Here is a 25,461-nt window from a genome sequence, read left to right on the forward strand (position 1 = left end):
TTTAGAGGAGATACTAAGAGCATACATAACCTTTTCTTTTGCTTCCCAGAGACTTTTAATAAACCAATTACCATATTAAATTATTTTTAACATCTATAGCTTAATTCTCTGGTCAAAAACATTTGGGAGCTACTACTTCCTTTATCCTTGGCCTAGAGCTTTAACACAAACATTAGCATACTATAAATTCCAGAGGCTTAGCAGAATCAAGCTCCTCATCTTCACTCATGTGCTGTCTCTGCTCCCTGCCTATCCCTTGACCTGCACCTGTACCCCACTCTCCTCATTTACTGTGTTGCAGCCACCACAGATTTTCTTTCTTCAAAAACACTGATTTATCTTCTTTCCCCCAGGGCCTTTGCACATACAGCACCCTTGCCTGAACACTCTTGACCCTGTTTGTACCACTTGAGCCTCCTTGTCCTTCAAATCTCAGGATGAGTGTTGTCTTCCCAGTGGCCTTCCTTGACCAGCATATGTTAATCTCTTCCTCACTTTCATCCCCCTCCTATTTATCCCATTATAATAATTACTGCATTTTTCAATGATTTAATGTATTTCCCTACTTTTGTTGTTGTTGCTGTCTCCCTGATAGAATGTAAGCTCTAAGGGTAGGGATTATGCCTGGTTGGTCATCATATGATCCCACCGCCTAAAACAGTGCCTGCTACATAGAAGGAGCTTGATAAATATGTGAATGAATGAGTGTGTAGCTGTTAACAAACTCCCTTTTGAAGTTTTCTTCCACTATTTTCCAGGGCCTTGATCTTCTCGCTTGGATTTGTTCCTACTTCTGTGTCCCTTGTCAGGGTCTTTTTCTAATTCCTGATTCTTGACAAATCAGTTTCCTCTCTGGCTCTCTTCCCTGATACCCTCTCTCCTCTATCATCCTTCCCCCACTCCAGTGCTCCACTAACCTCCCTGTGGTAATGACTCTGACATCAGTGTCTCCAGCCCTACCTTCTCTATCCTAGTAATAGTTCCACTTGCCCAGCTTCCACCTGGTGTCTATTGCTGGATGTCTTCCCAGCACCCCAAATCCAATATGTCCAAAACTGAAATCAGGTCTGGGCTCCTTGTTCCTGTTATCAGTACCATCTTCCCAGTCAACCAAACTGGAAACTCTAGAGCCTTCATTTCTTGTAGTCTCCAAGGCCAATCTGTATTGAAAACCAGGATGATCCTCTCTGTCCTGCATGTCTCATGGGATGACTATGAGAATCAAATAAGCAAACAGGAAGAGGTGCCAGGTAATTACCCTGAAAGTTTCTGCCTCCTCTCCTACTAGCCCAGCAATGGCTGACAGCGGGAGTATAGGTCCATAGATAAGATCCTTGGCCAATGAGGTGGGGAAAATGACATCTGTTTCATTAAAAAATGAGCCATCTTCCATAGGTAGTTTTACTGACCTTCAGAAAAAAAGAGAAGTCAGAATAATGAGATTAACAAAGACTGGCCATTGATATAACCACTATACATTGGTGATAAACAAGGTGAGGAGGTATTGTAACGTGTAAAAAACAAACAAGCAAACAAACCAGATAAACACCAACTAGTAGATTTAAGAATATATATCACAAAAAAAAAAAAGAATATATATCACAAAAGAAAAATAATGTAGTTATAAATTATATGCAGGAGTTTTCAAAAATTTTCAAAGTTAATATCTAAAGTGGGAATTATATACATTTGAACACTGGTGGGACTGGGCAAATGAGCAGCAGCTGGGCAAATGAGCTGCAGCCGAGTCTCAGGGGACTGTGGCAAATGGGAAAGTGTGTTCCCTCCTAAAGGGAGTAGGTGTCATTCAATTCCAGCCAAGAGGGTTTGTTGAGAATTCTGGTTTCAAAATTTCAAGGGATTATAATAATCTGTATATTTATGAGAAATCTCTCAACTATTAAATGTTGGCAATTAATTCAAATAAAAATCAATGTGATTCAAAATAAACATATAGATCTTCCTAAATTTATGATGGAGCTGTGTTCCAATAAACCCATCATAAGTTGAAAATACCCTAAGTCAAAATGCATTTAATACTCCTAACCTACTGAACATCATAGCTTAGCCTCACCTACTGTAAGTATGCTCAGAACACTTACATTAGTTGGGCAAACTACATTAGTTGCCAACTTACAGTTGGCCCCAATCATCTAACACAGAGCCAATACATTTTAAAATAAAGTGGTGTATATCTCAAGTAATTTATTGAATCCTATAATGAAGGTAAAAAACAAGATTGGTTGTAAGGGTACAGAATGGTTATCAGAGGATAGGCTGTTTATCCTCATGATCATGTGGCTGACTGGAAACTGCAGCTGCCACTGCTTAGCATCACAGGAGAGTATAGGACCACATATCTTTAGCCTGGGCAAAGGCCAAAATCCAAAGTTTGAAATACAGTTTCTACTAAATGTGTATCATTTTGGCATCATCCTAAAGTCACAAAATCTTAAGTGGACCATCTGTATGGTAAGTCAAGGACCATCTGTATATGTAGCTACCTTTGCAATCTCTAATATCAAGAATTCATTTTCAAATCTACCCTATGTCTTTTTAACCCATAATATGGTTAAAAAGGGGTGTGTGAAGAATTCATGGCTTTATGCATTAAATTCAAAATTTCCTTGGTTATGTTTTATGCATGATAAATAATTTTGAAAAATTATCATGTAAAAACAGTATCTACTAGTCAAATATAAGACTTGAATGTTTTCTAATCCTGCTTGCTTTCTGAACCAGGACAATCCACTCACCTTGTCTCTCACTTTATTTGCTTATAGAAAAATCACAACTCAACATTCAGAACTAGAGGAGAATATTCAAAGCAAGCAAAAGGAGAATGCTGGGATAAATTACTGCCCACCTGGTAAGAATTTGATAGAGACATTACTCATTTATGAACATCTCTGCCTAGAGACAGATTTGACTATTCATTCAGTTCTTATAAAAATGAAATCGAGACACAAGGAGTACTGAACAGAAAGAGGTATCTTTCTTTAGGGTTCTGCATTTAGACATTACATTTTTCTTAAGAAGGCAACTTTTCAAAAATTTCAATTTCAAGGATACACATGTCCAATATCAACTTAGTCTTTGACTTTGGGGAATATACTGAGAATAGTTCATTCAGATGCACCTTGAGCATTTGAACTCTCCTTAACAAAGGCACCATTATCATTAATCACCAGGACATTGGTCATAAAATTTCTTTTTGACCTAGTTCTATTTAAACAGGTAACTCATGACCTCACTATATGGACTGCCCTTCTGTTTGTAGATTATGTGTCTGAAGGCAAAATCTATATGTCTTACATACCTAAAAGTTTCTTATTTTTTATGTTCTAGTTAGGCGTCAAAGTAATAGGAGTAAAAATTCATAACCATCCTTTTTATAAATAAGCATGTTTTGAAATACTAAGAGCAAATCAAATTTGGTAAATTAGACCATGTTGGGAAAAGCTCAAGGAAGACTTGATATTTAAAAGAAACTCATTGAGAAATCAAGTCATAAAGAATCCTTTCAAAATGCAAACAATCACTCCAAGGTAATTAGATACGTAGAAAGATGTTATAACTTAAGATGTTTAATGTGTACATATAAAGCCAGTTAATTCATCAAATTGATGCAATCACATTACATGAATGCAAATTAAGACCACTACTTGGCTGTGTAGTCACTAAGTCTCTTACTTTGCTTTGAGATAATGCTCCTGGTTACTTCTTTCAATGGTCCACACAGCCACTGCACTTGGACTTGATAAGCACAGCTGGTGCCAGTTCATAGGGTTAAAGGTCATCTGGCTTACATCCGTACCAGGTTGTGACTTCTTGCACAAAATGACACTTGATTCCCAGTTCCTTAGAGGGTAATTGTGTTTTGTAAAAAGATAATTCATTTGAATTTCACATCTTGAGAACATTTATCTAATTATTTGAAAACAATTCACATAAATTTGAACCTTAATTCGTGATACAATTTATTTAATCCATGATATTAATATCAAATTAATAACTATGCTTATCATTATACTGTACCCTTCTAAGCAAAAAAATAACTATGTGTTTTAAAGACATTACTCTCTCATTTGCAATCGAGGCTATTTTATCCTCCTTGTTAAATTTGAGTTTAACTCATCCAAACCTAGAAAGTGGAATATATCATCACACTTGCTGAAAAACAATTGTCTAAGTTTCAATATGCTAAATATGAATAATCCATATTAATCTGTATGTACTATAAACATTGATACCAATTAATCATTTACTGAGTTCTAAAAATCATAGTACTAGTACTTTTTAATTTTATTTTATGATTTATTTATTTATTTATTTATTTTTAGAGACAGCATGTGTGAACAAGGGCAGAGGAAGAGGGAGAATCACTAGCAGACTCCATACTCTGTGCAGAGCCTGACATGGGGTTCAGTCTCATGACCTGAGCTGAAACCAAGAGTCAGACTCCTAACCCAAGAGTCACCCAGGTGCCCTTAAAATCAAAGTACCAGTACTTTAAAATATTTCATTAATTTACCCATTTGAGAGAATATCCCGAATCCTTACCATGGGTAAAGTCTTTTGCTAGATGAAATGGGAGGAAAAAATAAATGAGCTAACTCCTCCTCCAGGAGCCAGCATTCCATTCAGACTTGAGACTGGGAAACTGGAATTAATATCTACCAAGCTCGCTCTGCCTTTTGGCACCCTTGTGCTCTCACTTCCTTCCACCTCTATCACAAATGTCCAGTCCTTCATGTCAGCCATTCTATTACTGGTATCATGGGTTCCCTGGATCTTTGGACTTTCTGCTTCAGATGCCTGGTCAAACCATCAACCCTGGATGGATACAACTGAAAGACCAGGCTGCTACGGACATAGGGATAAAGATCATAGGACTATGTATGTCCATGACATAATTTTGTGGTTACTACCCCACTGGACCCTCAATACAACCTCTAATCCTGTGTTTCTCTGGTCTGTTCTCTCTCCATTCTCTAAAGCAGCCATTTTTAATATTTTCCCCTCTCCTGAAGCCTCTAACCACTCCAGCTCCTTCTTCCTCTCAGTGAAAAGACTTCCATGAAAAGATACCTGGGAATCCGCACCCCCCCTTCCCTCAATTTTCTGCTATCAAGCATAGCAACCTGTCTGGATCTGTATCATTCTTTTCTTCTCTCCTATTGCAGGGGAAGGCATGTCTTTCCTCTGACCTAAGGCTAATTTCACCATCTGTGCATTAGGTCATTAGTCTTGTCTCCTTAGAAACATTAGTTTATCCATTATTCCTTCTCCTCTATATCTTCAGACTCTGTTTCTCATGACTCCTTCCTTAAGTGTTCATCTGTACCATATTTTAAAAAGCCTTTCCTCAATCTCATTCTTCCATGTTTCTCCTCCTATCCCCTACTCTTTGAGGCAAACTCCTTGAGTGAGTTGTTCTAAACTCACTGCCTCCTCTTTCTCACTCCCACTCTCGTGCCTGGATATCTGCACCGTCAAAACCATTCCACTGACTCAGCTCTCTCCAAGACCCACAAATATCCACCTTCATCCCGTATCAAACAGAAAGTTCTCAGTTTTTGTATAACTTAACCTCTGCAGGATTTGACACTGCTAAATACCTACCTTCTGAAGTGACTCTTGGTATCTCTGTCACATGCCTCTTAGGGGACATCTCAGGCTTCCCAGCTTCCCCCTGTCTGGAGCTTGATCACCTGTTCTGACTAGCAGACTCAGTGGCTGTCCAGCTTGCAGGCTTTGACCAAACTTATGTAGGCACAACACCCCCTGTGCCTCAGCTCACGCCTGCTCCACAGGCCCAGAGGCTCCCCTGGGCCCCTGGAAATGACATGCAGGAGGTCTAAATAAATCTGAAAATGTGGCAGTTAACACTTTGTGCAATGAACCCCGATTGACGGGATAACAGGAATCAGTGGTTAAACTTTCATCTCTTCCTCTCCTCTTCTCAGCCCAGGGTCTGTCACTGCCCAAGGACTGTCCATGTTCAAAGTAGTTCATTCAGCCTCTCAAAAGACTACCTGTGAGACTGAGCAATCAGTCAATTGCAATTGGGACCAAGTGCTGGCTCATAAAGTAATGAGCCCTCATCCTGGCTCTCCTCTTTCTTTGTTCCCTCCCCTTTCCCACCTCCACCCACTTCCTTCCTGGGGTTGCACTCCCTTCCAAAGAAGTGGCTCAGGAGCTGTTACCTCAGGCTCTGGTTTCTAAGGAACCCCTGATGAAGTATATTCTGGAACCCTCCATGCCCAGTGTCCTTCCTCCTTCCATAACTGATCCTTCTGTGTTTCCTATGAGGTTTCTCTTTCTCTTTCATATCCTTTTACTGGTGCTCCTCTAGGTTCTGCCCTAGGTTCCTCTTTAAGTGTTCTTATCCACTTGCAGCATTTTTTTTGTTTGGATTTTTAAATTCTAGTATTTTGAATACCACTTTGATTTAGCAACTCCCAAATGTTTGTCTTCAGCTCTCTCCTGAGCTCCAGTCCTATATATCTGTGGCAGAGGCATTGTGTCCCCCAACATCTCTTCTCCATTTCTTTCTCTGAGTAACAGAACTCCTGGTTTTTAGCCAGCCACATGGTCACCCACAGTGATCACTGCATTTTCCCAGCCTCCCTTGTAGCTCCACATGGCTTGTGACTAAACTGGTCCGTGGGATCTAAGTGGCAGTGATGTGTGCCTTCTTCTAAGAAAGGTTTCTTCTAAGAGAAGAAGAACTTCTAAGAAGTTCTTCTAAGAACTTCTAAGAAAGGTTTGTGACCTTCCCTTCCCACTGGTTCCTCAAAATACATGGGCAGTAGTACTGCACTTTAGACTAGAGATGAGGGCAATGCTCCAAGAGCAACAAGATAGAGGCAGACTGTCCCACGACACCAGGGAACCACTATTCCAACCATTGGTGGCTCATAGCCAGACTCCTCTACATGAAAGAAACTTGTCTTCTCAGCTCCCTCAACTAGTTATCTCATTTACCTCAAGCACCTTCACCTCAGCTTATCCCAACTTGTCTTCCCCCATTGCCTCTTTTAACTTCCCTCCACCTGTGCCCTCCACACCTTTCTGAGTTGTGCAATAATGACCACAAGTTGTTCAAGTCACAACTCTGGGTATAACCCTTGACTGTTTGTCTCCCTCAGCACCACACCCAATATTGTCAGTCACCCAGTGCCATGGTTCTGCCTCCTAAATACCTCCCCAATCTCTCCTTCCCTCTGTCCTTATTTCCACCATGTCACAGTCACCTCTCCTCTGGATCACTGAAGCCTGATTCATGTTCATGCCTATTTCCCTCCAATATACTTTCCACGATATGGATAGAAGGAGGCTTCTTGCATGCAGATCTGCTCATGTTGTCGCTTCCCTGCTCATAACCCTTTAATAGCCTCCCATCACCTTTAGGATAAAGAATGTGCCTAATAGCATGGCTTAGGTATAAGGTGAGTGTCTGAATTAATTATTAACAATACCCCCTCTCACTCTCAAAAGTGTCCTGACTTGGATGATAAACTACATGGTCACTTAGTCATAAGGCTGCTCATGAGCTGGCCTCAGACTGACCCCCTAGACTTGCCTCTCGTGGCTAATCTCTGGTTGCCATTGTTATGATCTCTCCAATTCTCAAGCCTGCCATATTTTCTCTGATCTCATGGCCTTTGCATATGCCTTTCCTCTGCTTAGAATCCTCTTCCTTACCCTCTTCACAGATTGGTTTCTATTCATCCTTAGGTATTGTGTAGGTTGAACTGTGTCTCCCTCAACTTCATATGTTGATGTCCTAACCCTCAGTACTTCAGAATGTGACTGTATTTGGAAATAGGGTCTTTACTAAGTTAAATGAGGTCATTTAGTGTGGTCCTACTCCTGTAGGATGAGTATCCTTATAAAAAGGAAAGGGGAAATTTGGAGACTGATCCATATACAAGGAGAATGTGAACATGAATATAGTTATTCACAAGACAAGAAAGGCCTAGAATAGATTCTCCCTCACAGCCCTTGGAAGAAACCAAGACTGCTTACACCTTGATCTTAGACTTCTAGCCTCCAGAATTGTGAGACAATAAATTTCTGTTGGTTTAGCCATTCAGTTTGTGGTACTTTGTTAACAGCAGCCCCAGCAAACTAATCTATCCATCAATAGGTGAGTGGATAAACAAACTGTGGTATATTCATTTCATGGAATAGAAAGGAATAACTATTGATACATACAGCAGCAAAAGAGAATTTCAAAATAATTATGCTGCATGTAAAAAATAATTGTGCTGCATGAAAGACAGACTAAAAAAATCCATAATGGATGACTCTGTACATAAAATTCTAGAAAATGCAAACAAATCCACAGTTATAGAAAACGCATCAGTGGCTGCTTGGAGGCAGGGGCCAAGGGGTTGGACAGGGATGGTTTAAGGGTGGGTGTGGAAGGGCAATAAGGAAGGATCAGAAACGGGCACAAGGAAACTTTTGGAGTGACATCTATTTATTATCTTGATTATGGTTATGGTTTCATGGGTGTGTATACAAGTCAAAACTTATCAAATGATATTCTTTATATATGAGTTCTTAATATGTCAATTATACTGCAATAAAGCTGTTTTCTGAAAAAGAAACTGCATAAACTATTTAAAAGAAAAGAAACTGCGTGAACAGTTTGTACTTCCCGTTACAAGAAAAACTACCCCCTGAAGGAGTTGATATTATGCATGGAGGAGTCAGTACAGCTTTGAAGTTGGCCCCATGAAGTGACCTAGCAAAGACCACAATTGTTTCTTAGGAATATTTCTAAGGGAGTACCTTAGCCACAGGTATTTCCTATACAGCTGGCAAACGTGGTGCAATGTTCCACTCTCTGAACATGTAACTATTTTAATGTCTCCAAAAACAATTACTTCAAACTGAGCCCTAATATGCAGAACATCGTAATTTATTCATTAATTAATTAATAATTAATTATTTATTCATTTATTGGAAATTTATTACTGGAAAATAAGCAAACAACTCAAAGCTACCATTTATTTGAAAAAAAAGATGAAACTTTATTTATCAAAGGAAACATTATAACACATTAACCAAAAGATGATAGTTTTGCTCTCATATAGCTTTTGCCCTGCCAAATTTTATGCCTAAAAATAGCAACTATATTAAACTTTATAATCAGGACTTCTATTCCTTCCATTTTTTTACCTTGTTTCAGATTTTTCACATTCATATCTTTTTTACAATCCAAAAAGACAAGATTAAAATGTAATCCAATGAAAGGAATTCTGCAGCATGCTGTAACTTACCAAATGGCCAGTTCAAATTCTGGGAGAGAGGAATAACTAGCCAGGTAGGTGCCACAGTAACTGAATGAAAGTAAAGTATAGTCCAGAAGAACATTGCCTAAAATATAAAATCCATTACAAGGATTTAATGATCATGTTCAGATTAACTAGTCTTAGAGTTTATTTCCCTTATCTAATGATTTTCACATAATTCAAAAGCATTTAGCTCTTGGTATAACAGATCTCCTAATTCTAAAACTGTGAACAGAAAGTTAGGAGCAAAGTTAAGATTCTTTTTTTAAAGACATTAGGGTTGGGGCCCTTCACTGGCTCAATCAGTAGAGCATGTGATTCTTTTTTTTGTTTGTTTGTTTAAAGATTTTATTTATTTATTCATGAGAGACACACAGGAAGAGGCAGAGACATCGCAGCGGGAGAAGCAGGTTCCCTGCAAGAAGCCTAATGTGGGACTCAATCCCAGGATCTCGGGATTACAACCAGAGCCAAAGGCAGATGCTCAACCACTGAGCCACCCAGGCGCCCCCAGAGCAAGTGATTCTTGACCTCTGGATTGTGGGTTTAAGCCCCATATTGGGCATAGAGATTACTTTTAAAAAAAAGAAAGTAAAGATATTAAGGTGAATTAAGAGCATTAGGTCACTGTCTCTAGACTTCAATCAAAACTAGGTGTACTGACTGGGTGCTTGGGTGGCTCAGTGGCTGAGCATCTGCCTTTGGCTCAAGTCATGATCTTGGAGTCCTGGGATCAAGTCTTGCATCGGGCTCTCGGTAGGGAGCCTGTTTTTCCCTCTGCCTGTATCTCTATCTCTCACGAATAAACAAGTAAAATCTTTAATACAAGCAACAACAACAAAAAAAAGCTAAGTGTACTGGACCATGTATGTCCCAGTGGAATTTGAAATCACCTAAAAACTAACATATTCCATAAATAGGTGAAATATTTAATTAGAAAAGTTATTCAAACAACTTTAAATACTTTGGGGTGTTGTAATCATTTCAACTTATTCCAGATCTCTGTACCTTGGGCCACAGCTGGCCCTTTGTTTAATCTTTTCCAATTCTTGGAACGACTATAAAATGTTCTATCTCATTTGTCCCTGTAGTTGAAGACATGAAATATGACTTTAAAAGTCTTAGTGGCAACGTGTTTAAGATGTGTGACATGAGGATGCTTTTGCCCTTCTATATATCAAGATCTGATTTTCCCCCCTCTATCTGCTGATCTTCAGTGTGGTTCCATAGGTACCAGCGCTGCTTCCTCCCTGTTTGTCTTTTGACATCCATGTCTCTATTGCTAGTTCTCTGTCCTTTTAATGGTTGTTTCCTGCTTTTATTGCTCTTCTCACTTTAACTGACCATAATATAATGCTAACTTTTCCATTTGTTGAATTCATTTAGTACAGTCTGATCAACAAAGAAAACTTGTATTCTTTGAGCATTCAATGCAAAAATAAATTTTTTTTCTATGGGATAGAGGCCTCAATACAATAATTTTCTATCCTTCCTAGACATTTCCTCTCATAGCTGTAGATTATTGATTTTATATTTTACTACTATAAGTTTTAAAAATTACATGGTACTTGAATACAAAAAAGAAAAGAAAAGAAACCTTTACAAGAAAATATATCTGGGGTGCCTGGATGGCTCAGTTGGTTGGGCACCTGCCTTTGGCTTAGGTCATGGTCCTGGGGTCCTGGAATTGAGCCCATGAGTCAGGATCCCTGCTCAGCAGGAAGTCTGCTTCTCCTTCTCCCTCTTTCCCTCTCCCTGCTCATGCTCTCTCTTGCTCGCTCTCTCAAGTAAAATCTTTTTAAAAAGAGAGAATATATCCTCTGTAATCTCACTACCAAATTTGGTAAATTTCTGGTATTTTCTTTTGTGCTTACTTGTAAATATACATTTAAAAAATATAACTGAAAAAAATAAAAATAAAAATATAACTGAGAAAATATGTTGCTTTTTATAGCTGTAACAGTCATGGTCATACAGTGTTACTCCTATTGTTTATATTACATTGAGCATTTTATCATTTACAATTCTTCAAAAATGTGATTTTTAATGTTTATGTAATACTCCTTTATGGGATGTTTTAACTTATTTAACCATATTCATATTACTGGAGATGTAGGCAGTTTCAGTCTTTTGCTATTATAATAGTGCTTTTAACTCCTGCACATACAAATCTTTGATATTTCTGATTCACTTAAAATTGAATTCTGGTCCCTCAACTGAGTTTAACTGGGTCAAGTATGGTAATATTTACTTCCCAGAAGTTTGTATCAATTATTCCCACCTTGGAGGGATGGGCTAAAAGGGTGATGGGCATTAAAGAGCACTGGGTGTTATATGTAAGTGAGGAATCACTGAATTCTACTCCTGAAACCACTACTACACTGTATACAAGTTAAATTAAAGTTTATTAACTTGACTTTAAATAAGAACTTGGAAGAAAAAGAATTTACACTTTCAGCAAGAAAGTGTGCTCCAATTTCATTTCTCTCTGCCTGGCAGTTATCAGCTTTAAAAAATTGTGACCTTGATAAGCAGAAAAACCTCATCTTGGTTCAAACATCGTTTTTTTTTTTTTTTTAAGATTTTATTTGTTTATTCATGAGAAACAGAGAGAGAGGTAGAGAGATAGGCCAGAGAGAGAAGCAGCTTCCATGGAGGGAGCCTGATGTGGGACTCGATCCCAGGACCCCAGGATCACGCCCTGGGCCAAAGGCACACACTCAACGGCTGAGCCACCCAGGCATCCCTTGAGCATTCTTTTATTAGTCCTAGTAGACTGTGGCATTACCCATAATCTCCTTTTCCATAGCTATACATTTTGTGTTTCATATTTTATTGCATTGGCTAGAAATTCCAGGTTTATATTAAATAATTGTGGTAACAAGTATCCTTGATGACTTATCAAGGATATCATTTTATTGTGAATGCCTTTAGAGTTTCATTATTTAATATAAATATTGGTTACCAGTTTAAATTAATTTTTAATTGCTTGGACAGGGCTTTAGTCAAATAAACAGGCTGGGGAAATTTTAAAGATGAAGAGTAATTATAGCCCATATGGACAGTAACAAGTGTATGAATGGGTAATGCTTTAAAAGTTGTTTTAATTTGTTGAGAACACAAATTTCCCCACAAATAAAATGTTATAAATCATAATCAAACTCCCTGGCTTAACCCAAAGACGTATTTGACCCACAAGGCTAAAAAACTAAGAACAATCTCAAGCTCTTCTGAGCTTTCTATCCATGATGTGTTAAATGAAGGAATCATTAGATGGAAACTCCAAATGTACAGCAGCCCATTGTTGGTCAGCTGTATCTATGAGTAAGTCAATAATAATAATGGTGGGTAACACTGATTGACATATTATGTATGTGTATGTGTGTGTGTCATATTGATATATCAATTATATATGTCCTGCTGCTACATATATAATTGATATAATATGTATATATAACTTCATTTATTATCACTACAGCCTTAACAGTACCTACTACCATTTCCCCACACCCAAGGAAATTGAGGCTCAGAGACTTTAGAACTTGTATGACATCAATTTACTTGAATTTTCAATAAATCATCAGAAAAGAAAAAAAATGTCTTGAAAAAGGTTTCAAACTGCATTTAGTGCTACAATAGTGTTCTAGCCCAGTTCTTCCCAAATTTAATGTACTTATGAATCACCTGGGGAATCTTGTTAAAATGTAGATTCTAATTCAGTAGGTCTGGGATGGGAGGCACTTCTGCATATATAACAGACATCCTAGGTGAGGCCAATGTTGAAGGTAAACAGACCACACACTTGGAGTAGCAAGGCTGTACCCACTTAATTAAATTCTCTTTGATCAGACTAATTCCTTCTTTAAAAATGTGTATTATGAAAAGCAAACAAAAAAATCCTTCATTTATAAGAACTAGATTTGGTCACATAAAAAAAACCTTCAGTTATGGCAGACGAAGGAACTTGCAGGTTACCTTTTAATTTGGTCCTTCTGGTCAATCCAGGAAAGTTGTAAATGTAGATGAGAGGTCTTAGCCTCCGATCAGAGAAAGCCACAACTTCACAAGGAATGTTAGTTGCCACGACGCCCACAACTCCATTCATACACTGGAGTACAGTCTTTTTCTTGGTTTCAATATTAATAAATATTACAAAATTCCCACAAGGGTAGCAAATGGTGCTGTCGTTGATAAAATGAACATTCTGCTTAGGGTATCCTTGGACCCATCTTGGGGAAAAAATATGTCATCATCAATATAATACATTTCAATTTAAAAAAAAAAACAAAGCAAACAAAAAGGCATCAAAGGGCAAACAAAAAAATATATTTGAAACATATCAATTCTATTTTCACCCCCTTTCTGCCCAAAACAATCTCTAAGATAAAATAACTCCTATGCTGGCTACGAGACCACTTTTTGTCTTAGGTCTTTTTTTTTTTTTTAAGATTTTATTTGTTTATTCATGAGAGACACAGCGAGAGAGGTAGACATGGGCAGAGGGAGAAGCAGGCTCCATGCAGGGAGCCTGATGTGGGACTCAATCCCGGGACTCCAGGATCACACCAGGAGCTAAACCACTGAGCCACCCAGGAGTCCCTAGTCTCAGGTCTTAAAAGCCTACTTCAGAGAATTTTTTCAGTGAAGCAAATCCTCTGATCAAACCTGAGAAAGTCTCAGAAGGATTTCTGGGGTCTTGAATACTTGTAAAAGTAAAAACAACAGAAGGGAGAAAAGAGCTTGACTTAATAGAAAACAGGGTGTATCCTGGGCCGTTCTATTATCTTTAGTTTTGATTTTAAAAATAAGCTTTAAAAACAACTTTGAATTGGGCAGCCTGCTTTGTGGTTGTGAGCCAAGTAGGAAAACTGTTTATCAAGATGAAGTGTGTATAGCTGTATTTTAGATCTAAAAATACAGATAAACGCAGAAAATAAATGGAATTGAGGCACCTGCGTGGCTCAGTGGTTGAGCATCTGCCTTTGGCTCAGGTTGTGATCCCCAGGGCCTGGCATCCAGCTGAAGGCGGCGCTAAACCGCTGAGCCACCTGGGCTGCCCTCTCTCTCTCTTTTTAAAAGATTTTTATTTATGTATTCACGAGAGACACAGAGAGAGTGAGAGGGAGAGAAAGAAGCAGGCTCCCTGCAGGGAGCCTGACGTGGGACTGGATCCCAGGTCCCAGGATCCTGGGAGAAGCAGGGAGCCAGCTTCTCCCTCTGCCTATGTCTCTACCTCTCTCTGTGTGTCTCTCATGAATAAATAAATAAAAATCTTTAAAAAAATAAAAATAATAAAAAACAAAATAAATGGAATTAAATTGACATGAATGAAAAGGTTAGAACACAAAAGAAACATTTTTAAAGAAAAGAATGTGAGGTGGGTATATGCTTCGGAAGGAGAGTCTGATTCTACTGTAAATATTAAATATATGCTTAAAGATGGTAGGGAAGGCAAGAGAAGGACATTAGTTTGGTGAAAGAATTTTAAGAGACTGGAGAGCACAGCTGGGGCGAGTGGAAGATACTGTATGAAACTCTAAAATGTGGAAGCAAAGAAATACCACCTTGTGTCTGTGCAGCTCTTTATGCTCATCAAAGACTAGTAAAAATGCAAAGAACTCCAAAGTTGGTGGGTAGTAGTTAGAAGGAAGAGACTGAGGGCCCTAACTCAGAGGGGAAAAAAATCACCAAAGATGACAAGGCCAGGATGGCAGGGTGGGGTATGTACGAAAGGTCAGAGGAGAACGGAATACTGAGCCAGAAAAAGAAGGCAGAAATGAAAAGAGGAGGAGGGCAGCCCGGGTGGCTCAGCGGTTTAGCGCCGCCTGCAGCCCAGGATCTTGGAGACCTGGGATCCAGTCCCACGTCAGGCTCCCTGCAGGGAGCCTGCTTCTTTCTCTCCCTCTCACTCTCTCTGTGTCTCTCGTGAATAAATAAATAAAAATCTTTTAAAAAGAGAGAGAGAGGGCAGCCCAGGTGGCTCAGCGGTTTAGCGCCGCCCGCAGCCCGGGGCGTGATCCTGGAGTCCCGGGATCGAGTCCCACGTCAGGCTCCCTGCATGGAGCCTGCTTCTCTCTGCCTGTGTCTCTGCCTTTCTCTCTCTCTGTGTGTGTCTCTCATAAATAAATAAATAATTTTTTAAAAAAATAAAAAATAGAGAGAGAGAGAGAGAGGAGGCGAGCAACCCTCGATGAGCGAGAGTGGGGTAGGGTCCCAGAAATGGGGGGGAGGAGGAAGGGGGAGGAGGGGTGTGTAGGGGGGAGGAGGAAGGGGGAGGAAGGGTGTGGGGGAGGGGGCGGAAACAGCTGGAGATGTGGTCCCTGAATAAGGGGACGGGGAACGGAGACCGATCACACAGAGAGGGGGTTTGCAGGACCGCAGATTGGGGTAGAGGAGAAGAGGTTCACGTTTCCGGGAGAGCGGGGCTAAAGAATAGGAGGAGATTCGGTCAGAAGGAACTTTCTGGGAGATTCAAGGGAGTGGCCGGGCGCTAGCCGCCGCACCTCACGGACAGGGAAGCGCCGACGGTGGCGTAGATGTTCTCCTCTCGCTCCCGGCCCTGCGCCATGGGCTGTGCTTCTCCCCGCCGAGCCCCGCGTCCACAGCAGTTAGCGCCGGGTCCGGGGCCACGGGCCCCGCAAAGCGTCCGTGGTTACCACCGTATCCAGGAGACTGTAACCCCCGCTCCCATTGGCTCCGTCCTGGCCTGCCCCATCTGGAACCTGATTGGCGGAAGCGCTGCCGAGTCTCAGCCAATGGGAGAGCGGTGAGCGAAGTGAGCGGCGGGCCCCTCGGGGTGGGGGCTGGACAGGCCTAGCCTGGAGCAAATAATTGTAATATTAATAAGTGTCAATAGCAGAGGTTAATATTGTGTGCTGACCACCGCCAGACGTTCCAAAGGCCACGCAGCCATTATTTCATTTAAGCTTCGAATAACCCATCAGCCCCATTTTGCAGATAGGCCAAGTGAAGTGGAGAGAAGTAACTTGCCTCAGGTTGCAAAGTTGAGCGGTTCTTAAAGCCAAGTGTCAGGGGCTCCTGGGTGGCTCAGTCGTTAAGCATTTGCCTTCCGCTCAGGTGACGACGCCAGGGTCCTGGGATGGGCCGCATCCGGCTCACTGCTCTTGGGGAGACTGCTCCTCCCTCTGCTGCTGTTGCCCTGCTAGTGCTTGATCTGTCAAATAAATAAATAAAATCTAAAAAAAAAAAAAAAAAAAAAAAGTCAAGTGTCATCTAAATCTAGAGCTCCAAATCTTTAATTACGATATTACTCTCAAATATAGCTTCTTCAAGGAGGTGGACAGCTTCAGGAAGTAACCTAAGGCCAACATCTTGTACTGTTTCTTCCCTTCCCTCATACCCTCTCTCCCTTTCCTTCTTTCCTCCTTTCAATTCCTCCCCTCTTCCCTGCCCTCCCCTTCTCCACCGTAGGTCTCTCTCCTCTGTCTTACCACTTTCTCTCTTTCCCTTCCTTCACAAATGTTTACTATCTCCTGGGCATTGAGCTAGTCACTTGAAACAAATAATGAGTCAAACAGATAACATGTCTTCCTTCTTGGAACTTAGAGACTGGCAGGGTCCAGGAAGGGGACAATTGACATCCACTTCATTATATAGATACAGAATTATAGATTGAATTAAGAAGAGGAACATGATACTGTGAGTGCTTATGTTGAGGGCCTTGATGTGGGAAACTAAGGCAAAATCTTAGCACAACCTCCAGGATCCTGTAAGTCTACTTTAACATATAAAAATTCCTTTGGAAACTTCCTTTATCTCTACCCCCTCAGATACAAGTTGGCAATCATCCCCCAAGCATATGACCCACCAGTATACATCTGCAGGGTCTCATGACTAAGGTTTTATTGGACAGGAATAAATTACCATTTCCTAACAATAGCTAGCTCCCTCAAGGTCCTAGAAAACTTCCAAAATTCCTTAGAGACGTTCACTATCCCTAACCCTTTCCCAATTTGAAAGTATATAATCAGTCACTCCTTATGACCCCAGTGCTGCTCTTTCTGCCCACAGGTCCAGTCCATGTGTTTTAATAAAACCACCTTTTGCACCAAAGATGTCTTAAGAATTCTTTCTTGGGGGGATCCCTGGGTGGCTCAGTGGTTTGGCGCCTGCCTTTGGCCCAGGATGCGATCCTGGAGTCCCAGGATTGAGTCCCACATTGGGCTCCCAGCATGGAGCCTGTTTCTCCCTCCTCCTGTGTCTCTGCCTCTCTCTCTCTCTCTCTATGTCTATCATAAATAAATAAATAAATAAATCTTTAAAAAAAAAATTCTTTCTTGGCTATCAGCTCTGAACTCCCAACATCTTTCTATCAGTCCTCACCTAGTTGATGATTTCTGTGTGCATGTGCCATTTTTGCTGAGAGCAGAAGGATGAAGAGCAGTTGCTTGGGCTGGCAGGGGGGATGAAGGATTGGGAGGATGGGCAGTAGAGTGGGCAGAGGAGAGTTTTTGTAAAGGTGTTAAGACAGTACAACAGATTGGATGAATTGGGAAGGAGTGTGATTGGAACAGAAAGAGATTAAGACAAAAATACTGAAGATGAGGCTAGAGATGGAGCCAAGGGTGAGGTAAAGGCCAATCTGAGAATTCTGGTTTTTCTCCTAAGGGCCAATGCAACACATTAAATAACTAAGCAGGAAAGTGACATGATCAAATTTATGTCTACAAAAGATTTTGGCTGCAGAATAATTATAAACTGGCTAGGAGAGTAGGGAAAATACAAGTAGGAAGATCTGTTAGGAGCCCATTTCATGGTCCTAACAAGGGAAGCAATACAGGGTTTTCAAACTCACCACTACTGGCATTTGGATCTGGATTGGAGGGTTGGTGGGGAGTCCCATTCAGGATATTTTAGCAGCATCCCTGCCAGTAGCACCTTCACAGTTGGGACAATAAAAAATGACTATGGACATCGTCAAATGTCCATAGGGAGCAAAATCACCCCTAGTGGAAAACCACTGATCAGTCAATGTATTAGAAATTATTTTACTTTTTTTAAATTTTTTTTATTTTACCTTTTGGCTCCCAGAGCAGCACCATGGCGGTCAGCAAAAACAAGCACCTTATGAAAGGCGGCAAAAAGGGAGCCAAGAAGAAAGTGGTTGATCCATTTTCTAAGAAAGATTGGTATGATGTGAAAGCACCAGCTATTTTCGATATAAGAAAAATTGGAAAAACACTAGTCACAAGAACTCAAGGAACCAAAATTGCATCTGATGGTCTCAAGGATCACATTTTTGAAGTTAGCCTTGCTGATCTGCACAATGATGAAGTTGCATTTAGAAAATTCAAGCTAATTACTGAGGATGTGCAGGGCAAAAACTGCCTGACAAATTTCCATGACCCATGACAAAATGTGCTCCATGGTCAAAAATGGCAGACCATGATTAAAGCTCATGTTGATGTAAAGACTACCGATGGTTATTTGTTTCATCTATTTTGTGTTGGTTTTACTAAAAAATGCAATAATCAGATTTGGAAGACCTCTTATGCTCAGCACCAAGAGGTCTACCAAATCCGGAAAAAGATGATGGAAATCATGACCCGAGAGGTGCAGACAAATGACTTGAAAGAAGTGGTCAATAAATTGATTCCAGACAGCATCAGAAAGGATATAGAGAAAGCTTGGCAGTCTATTTATCCACTCCATGATGTCTTCATTAGAAAAGTAAAAATGCTGAAGAAGCCCAAGCTTGAATTGGGAAGACTCATGGAGCTTCATGGGGAAGGTAGTAGTTCTGGAAAAGCTACTGGGGATGAGACTGGTACTAAAGTTGAATGAGCTGATGGATATGAACCACCGGTCCAAGAATCTGTTTAAAATTCAGACATTTAATGGTGACAAATAAAAACATATTTGTGATGTTTTTTAAAAAAATAAATTATTTTAGAAGGTAAAAATCAAAAGGATTTGGTGATGGGTTGATAAAGAGAGGTAAAAGAGAAGGAAGAATCAAGGATGTTCTTGAATTTCTTACTATAGTTAGAGATAGTGGTGCCCTTCACTGACACGAGTGAAGAAAGAATGGAAACGTGTTTCTGCTCTAATGATTTTTTTTTTCCTGAAATATAAATGCCCAACACACACAGTGCTTAGTGCTAAAAAACTGCACAGAATTGTCTGACAAAATCCCATATTTCTGAGTCACGGGGAGAAGTGGCATGAAGAAAAGTCAAGCTCTCCTCTCTGGTACTTCCTAAACCCCGGGGCAATTTCTATTGCCACTCTGTCACTAATTGGCTCATTTGTGTTTTGAACAAGCCCTCCCTCTAAACATACATTTAACCACAACCTGAGCATTTTAAAACTAACACCAGAGAAGAATGTGATGAGGCAAATCCTGCCACTGCTCCCAGGGTAAATGATAGATAGAAGGTATAAGGTAGACAGGAAGTGTATACTCTGGAAAAGAGATACTGGCCAGGCTGCATCAGCCATGATCCAAAAAAACCTGAACTTGCCCAGTGCTAGAGCAAAAGAGGAACTGAATGGAATCAAATTGAAAAAAGCCATCTTACTTCATGAAACCCTGACTGAGGTTTAGATGAAAAGATCTCCAGCTGGGTTTCTGGGATATCTGTTGTTGATATTCAGGAGGAGATGCCCTGTTCTCTGGAGATGCCAGTTACAGGAAAATGAACAGCCTATCTTAGTCTAGAGGTGGAAATATAGATCATCCCAGAAAATGGACTGGTAGGGGTAAATCAGGAAAATCTGTTCTAGTGCTCACTCTGAAAGATTTACAGATGGTAGAAACAAAAGCTTCCTCTAGAAACCAGTTCTTTCTCTAATCAGTGACCTGAAGGAGCAGCCCTAAGCATTCTGTGTTGATAACCAGTATGTTCCACCATTTTTGAGAAGCACCCAAACCCCCTAAACACAACCTATCCCTCTCAACTCCCTTTCTCCTTGCAAATCTCCACCCTACCACCTTAGACCAGTCCTGGACAGAATAAGCGTAAACCTAAGCATTAGGTTTTATACCTTTGTAGTAGAATTCAGCTTAATGCCCCCCGCCAAAAGTAATGGTCAATTTAAGTCTACAGAACCCTAAGACCAAAACCTGTCCACAACCAGCCACAGAATAAAAAATTGCTTATTTCCCACTAAGAGATTATTTCACTCCTGGCTTCTTTTGAGTCCCAGCCTAACTCCATGATATCTGAAATGAATTTTCACTAAATTTTTCATCAAGCCCTGGGCCTAAGGCAGGAGCTAAACCACTGAGCCACCCAGGGATCCCCTAATGAATAGTTTTAAAGTAAATGAAAATGATTTGCAATAGGCATTACCTCCTTATTCTTTGGAAACTGGACCATTTTACAGTAGTGTTGATAATAAACCACAATTTATTGAGCTCCTACTATGTATTGAGAACTTAATATGATCTGGATCCTCCCAACAACCACAGTACAGAAGAAACTGATGCTCAGGGAGTTGAAGTATGTAACTTAAGTTTGCACATTAATTCTGCACAGATTTCCTCTCTGCTCAGTTATAATAGCAGCTGACTCATGCTGCTACTCTGTCTGCTACACATTTATTAAATGTGTATGATTTTATCCCTACTGAATAGACAGGGAAATGGAATCTCAGAAAAGTTAAGAATTTTGTACTGGATATCACAACTTCAAATGGATTTGAACCCAGAGAGTTTTAATTGTCTTAAAGGGCCCTTCTTTCCAGAGATGTGCAGACTTGAAATTTTAGAACAAACTGAGCATTTAATTTGAATCGACCACTTTTTTTCTGGAAGAGGAAAAATGGGGAATCCTTCATAATTCCCACAAGTTTTAGAATAAAAAATATGGGACCAGGTTACATTTTTATGGAAATTCTAGGCTAATTAGTAAAAATGGCTGAATGTTATTTCGTGCATTTAATCTAACATTTGCAGGCTTAACTTTCACATTTCAAATATTTTATAGTGTATGTAGAACAGACCTTTATGATCACATTTCTTGTCCCAGTTGCTTCCTTGATCATGATACTGAAATAACTTCACTTGGTTGAAACATGGAAAGGATTTGCAAACAATATCCAAGTAAATAATACACTGGATCTACAGTGTTAGGCAATGCTTTAAAGGAGATGACTGAGAAATTTAGTTATATTAAGGGGAGAGGGGAGATTGTCACATCAGGCCCACCCTGAATTCCAAGGCAAGAATATAAAGAGATACCTTTAAGCCATTTATCCAAGTATTTTTTTTTTTTAAATTTTTATTTATTTATGATAGTCACAGAGAGAGAGAGAGAGGCAGAGACACAGGCAGAGGAAGAAGCAGGCTCCATGCACCGGGAGCCTGATGTGGGATTCGATCCCGGGTCTCCAGGATCGCGCCCTGGGCCAAAGGCAGGCGCCAAACCGCTGCGCCACCCAGGGATCCCTATCCAAGTATTTTAAATGATTTATTTAAATTTAAAAGTCAAAATATAAATTACAAAAATGAAAATTAAAAATTCAAATAATAATTTTTAAATAAAGCCAAAATTGTTTCATTTTTTATTTTAATTAAATCTTTTATAATATTTTACATCAAAAATTAGGGGCAAACCGGGTGGCTTAGCAGTTTAGCACCACCTTCCAGCCCAGGGTGTGATCCTGGAGACCCAGGATTGAGTCCCACATAGGGTTCCCTGCATGGAACCTGCTTCTCCTTCTGCCTCTCTCTCTCTCTCTCTCTCTCTCTCTCTCTCTGCCTCTCATGAATAAATAAAGTCTTAAAATAATAATAATAATAATAATAATAATAATAATATTTTATATCAAAAATTGTAATTCTAATCTTCAATATCCACCTAGTCAAAGGAAAGATTGGTGTCAGGCTCCAACATGTTTCATCTTGACCTACATACATAAATAAATGTAGACATAATAAGAATTGTATCATATTGTAAAACACTCGTCAGTCTTGTGTTAAAATTGCCATTGCCACACTAATTCACGAGAACTCCTGGAACCACAAATTGGAGCCCAAAGAGAAGTAAGAAAATAGTTACTTGATTCTACTGGGGAAGTGTACTATGAGAGCAGTGATGCATTCATACTCTCAGAAACAAAGGGCTAGACAAATGAATACATTAATACACCATGCGGTTGGGGAGGAAAATTTTTCTCTAGACAAATATATTAATTTGTCTTTTCTCTTATCCAAGCATTTCTGCTAATCAGATTTTCCCTACACTCCTTAAGTAGTTTCCACCTCTGATGTCAGTAGAAGAAGTTCATTATACAAACCTTGAAGTGGTCAAACACAGTAAGTAGTCTGGTTTTGAGGAAACCAGCCACAGGGGGGGAATCCAGGGCAAGAAGAGGGCTAGTTACTGCGGTAGATCATTAGGGTCACCAGGTTCTTGGGGAATATTGAACACTATATCCTACACCACAGAAGTGTGGGCCCTTTAAAGCGTGGGGTCCCTGGTACGGGCACTCCTTGTGGCAACTGTGGATGGTACTGTCACATATGTTTGACAAACTATGTAGTGAAAGATAAAATAACGTGGGAGAAAAACTTTGTAGGAGATGATGAAAGAGGAAAACAGTGAAATTTATAAGAAATATGTTTTAAAAAAATTACAGTGCAACAAAAAGTCAGAAGTTAACTCCTGCTGAAGGTACCTGGTAGTAGAGTGCATTGAGATGGGCAGGGCGAGGCTTCTGAAATTGCCCGGAGGTCTTGGATCCCCTGCAATTTCACAGAACACTGGTATCTATGAATTCTAATATGGACTTTATTTAAAGAAACCCAAGGACCATTAATAGACCAAAACAACTCAATTTGCATTGTACCATAAATATCACTTAAAATAGCGCTTTAGGAGAGCATTAAGTATCAAGTTTTTGAAGACTGTGGTTTACTATCATTACATATTCAAATTTTGAGTTTGAATGTCCTCTTAAGAAGCTTCAAGGCTCATCTGCATTAAATTCTTCATTGAAACTTCTTACAAAAGTAAAAGCTAAAAGCACTAAAATCCAATAATACATGCCATTTTATATATTTTTATCTGACTTCCCTTCCATTTCCTTTGCCCATAGGGTCTTTCATACTTGTGTTCCCTTAAACTGGAAGCAAGGCAACAGTGCTTTGCAAAAAATACATATTCTGCGGCCATATGTTTTTACAGGTAGAAACCTGGCATGACAAATTTAGGATCAGATGCTTCATTGTATTCTATGACAAATCTTGAGTCTACAAGAAAGTGAGGATGAAGTGGTGAAAATACACATTTGAGTTCCGATTATACTGTAGAGGCTATGTGATTTAGAGAAAAGAGCCTCGAGGCTAAAAGTTCATGTTCTTATTCTTACTTATTACTGGATATGTGATAGCTGGAAGAGCTGAAACTTTCTGAAATACACTTTTGAAAATTGGGCTATATCTTAAAATCACTATAGGGTGGGTCTAGTCCTGACATGAATGTTATTGTTTGTGCTTGAACTTGCAAGATGGATTGTCAATGGCTTGAAAGAAAATCCCAGAGACAATAGGAGAGCATCCTTGTTCCATTATTAAATGAAATGCTCTTGTTGGCACAGAGGACAATGCAGGGGGAGAGGGTTGGCAAGTGAGGTAGGTGTAAATGAACACCTATGACTCTGACTTGAGAAATTATTCAAAAGAGCTGGATTGTAAAAGTGAACAGGTTGTAAAAAAAAAAAAAAAAACCTTAATTCAATCACTTACATTTTGTTTTTGTTTTTTATACTTCCACAAGAGTAATATAGGATAAAATATATATTGATGAAATATGGTAGTAGTTAAGAGATCAGACTCTGATCTCAGTTCAGAATTGAAAAACCAGCTCCACCATTCAGAAATATGTTGCTTTTAGAAGGTCATTTAATTTCTGTCTCTGAGTTTCCTCATCCATGAGATGGTAATATTAAATATTTATTTAATTTAATTTTATGTAATTCTTCAGATTGTGAGAATTAAAATTTTTCATGTAGAACACTTAGCAGACACCTAGCAGGCAGTGTGCATTCACCAGATTGAAATTATCTTCTACATTCTGTTTAACAATATTTTCATTTAATAGTATATCTTGAACACATTCCTGCATCAGTATATATAGACCTACATCATGCTGTTGGGGAGAAAAATTTTTCTCTACCCTTCAAGATTCTTTTGACTGGTCTAAGAATTAAGTTGACATGGGAAAGATTAATAGGAGAAAATCAAATTTCATTGCATATGTTTGGGAATCCACATAAACATGAGAGATTCCAAAGATAGGCAAAATGAAGTATATATTGTTGTGCCCAAGATTGCAATTCTGAGAAACCACCAAGGAGCCGACACCGATGCAAGTACACTAGGGTTTATTTACAAGCTCGAGCTTAGATCCAAGTATACTCCACACAAGCAGAGCAGGGATTTAGACCCCGAAGTGGGTTACAGCTGGGTTTTTTATGGGCTGGCCTAGGGGATTTTCAGAAGGTGTGGAGGAATTTTTTCCATTCCAATATGGGGGAAAGGGTGGGGGAGTTTCTTAAGATCTGATATGGGATTCTCTGCCCAAGGCATTCTGAGCTTTATTGTCTTTCCGATATGAGAGTCCCTGCCTAGGACATTCTGCAGTTTTTCCTGTAAAGTTCAGCTCTTATTCCCAGGGGCCTAAGATAGCTGTACTTGTGCTAATGCTAAACTTGAGGTGGAATGGCCTTAATTTTTCTCGGCCTCCACATATATGTCATCCTAAACTTGAGGAGAAGGGTATAGGAATCTGGGGCTTCAAAGAGGAGGACAATTTACAGAAAGGTGAAAAAGAGCAAGTGCTTGGTAAACAAATGTTTGCCGGGCCATATAGAAAGAGTGTGACATAGGGGGGAATCTTAACAAACAGATTTTACCAAGTTTCCTCCTGTCTACTACACCTAGTTTATATTCTATTGTCATTTATGATGATAGCTCCCTTCCTCGGACAGGTCCTTGATCTAAATTCTTTGAGGTAGTTAGGGGGAAAGTCAAAGGTTCTTCTTGAGGCTTCTGTTTCTTAAAAATAATCGGCCTAAAATCCACATGCCAAAGAAACACATTTTGGAGTGGCAAATTTTTCTTCTCTACAATCCCTTTTAATAAGTTACATTGTGTTTTTGTTTTTTATGTTTTTTTCAAAATCAA

The 25,461-nt window shown here is 39.6% G+C and overlaps 1 protein-coding gene and 1 pseudogene across 2 annotated transcripts in view; one reads left to right on the top strand and one right to left on the bottom strand.

Moving 5' to 3' along the window:
- The window catches only part of CFAP43 (cilia and flagella associated protein 43), a 113,945-nt gene extending 97,963 nt beyond the window's left edge, over positions 1–15,982 (bottom strand). Inside the window, exons 1-5 of one of the 2 annotated variants that reach the window (XM_025993333.2) lie at positions 15,812–15,982; positions 13,284–13,537; positions 9,297–9,393; positions 3,694–3,861; positions 1,259–1,409 (exon numbers count right to left, since the gene is read on the bottom strand). In XM_025993333.2, the coding sequence (XP_025849118.2) occupies positions 1,259–1,409; positions 3,694–3,861; positions 9,297–9,393; positions 13,284–13,537; positions 15,812–15,876 (735 nt within the window). In that variant the 5' untranslated portion in view covers positions 15,877–15,982. The remainder of the gene's footprint in view (positions 1–1,258; positions 1,410–3,693; positions 3,862–9,296; positions 9,394–13,283; positions 13,538–15,811) is intronic. The other variant, XM_072739941.1, reaches the window with a different exon arrangement.
- A 2,386-nt stretch (positions 15,983–18,368) lies between these two features.
- On the top strand, positions 18,369–19,181 carry LOC112917801 (small ribosomal subunit protein eS1-like; annotated as a pseudogene).
- Positions 19,182–25,461: the final 6,280 nt, after the last annotated feature.

Source organism: Vulpes vulpes, chromosome 15, assembly GCF_048418805.1.
Source record: "Vulpes vulpes isolate BD-2025 chromosome 15, VulVul3, whole genome shotgun sequence".
Taxonomy (NCBI): Eukaryota; Metazoa; Chordata; class Mammalia; order Carnivora; family Canidae; genus Vulpes; species Vulpes vulpes.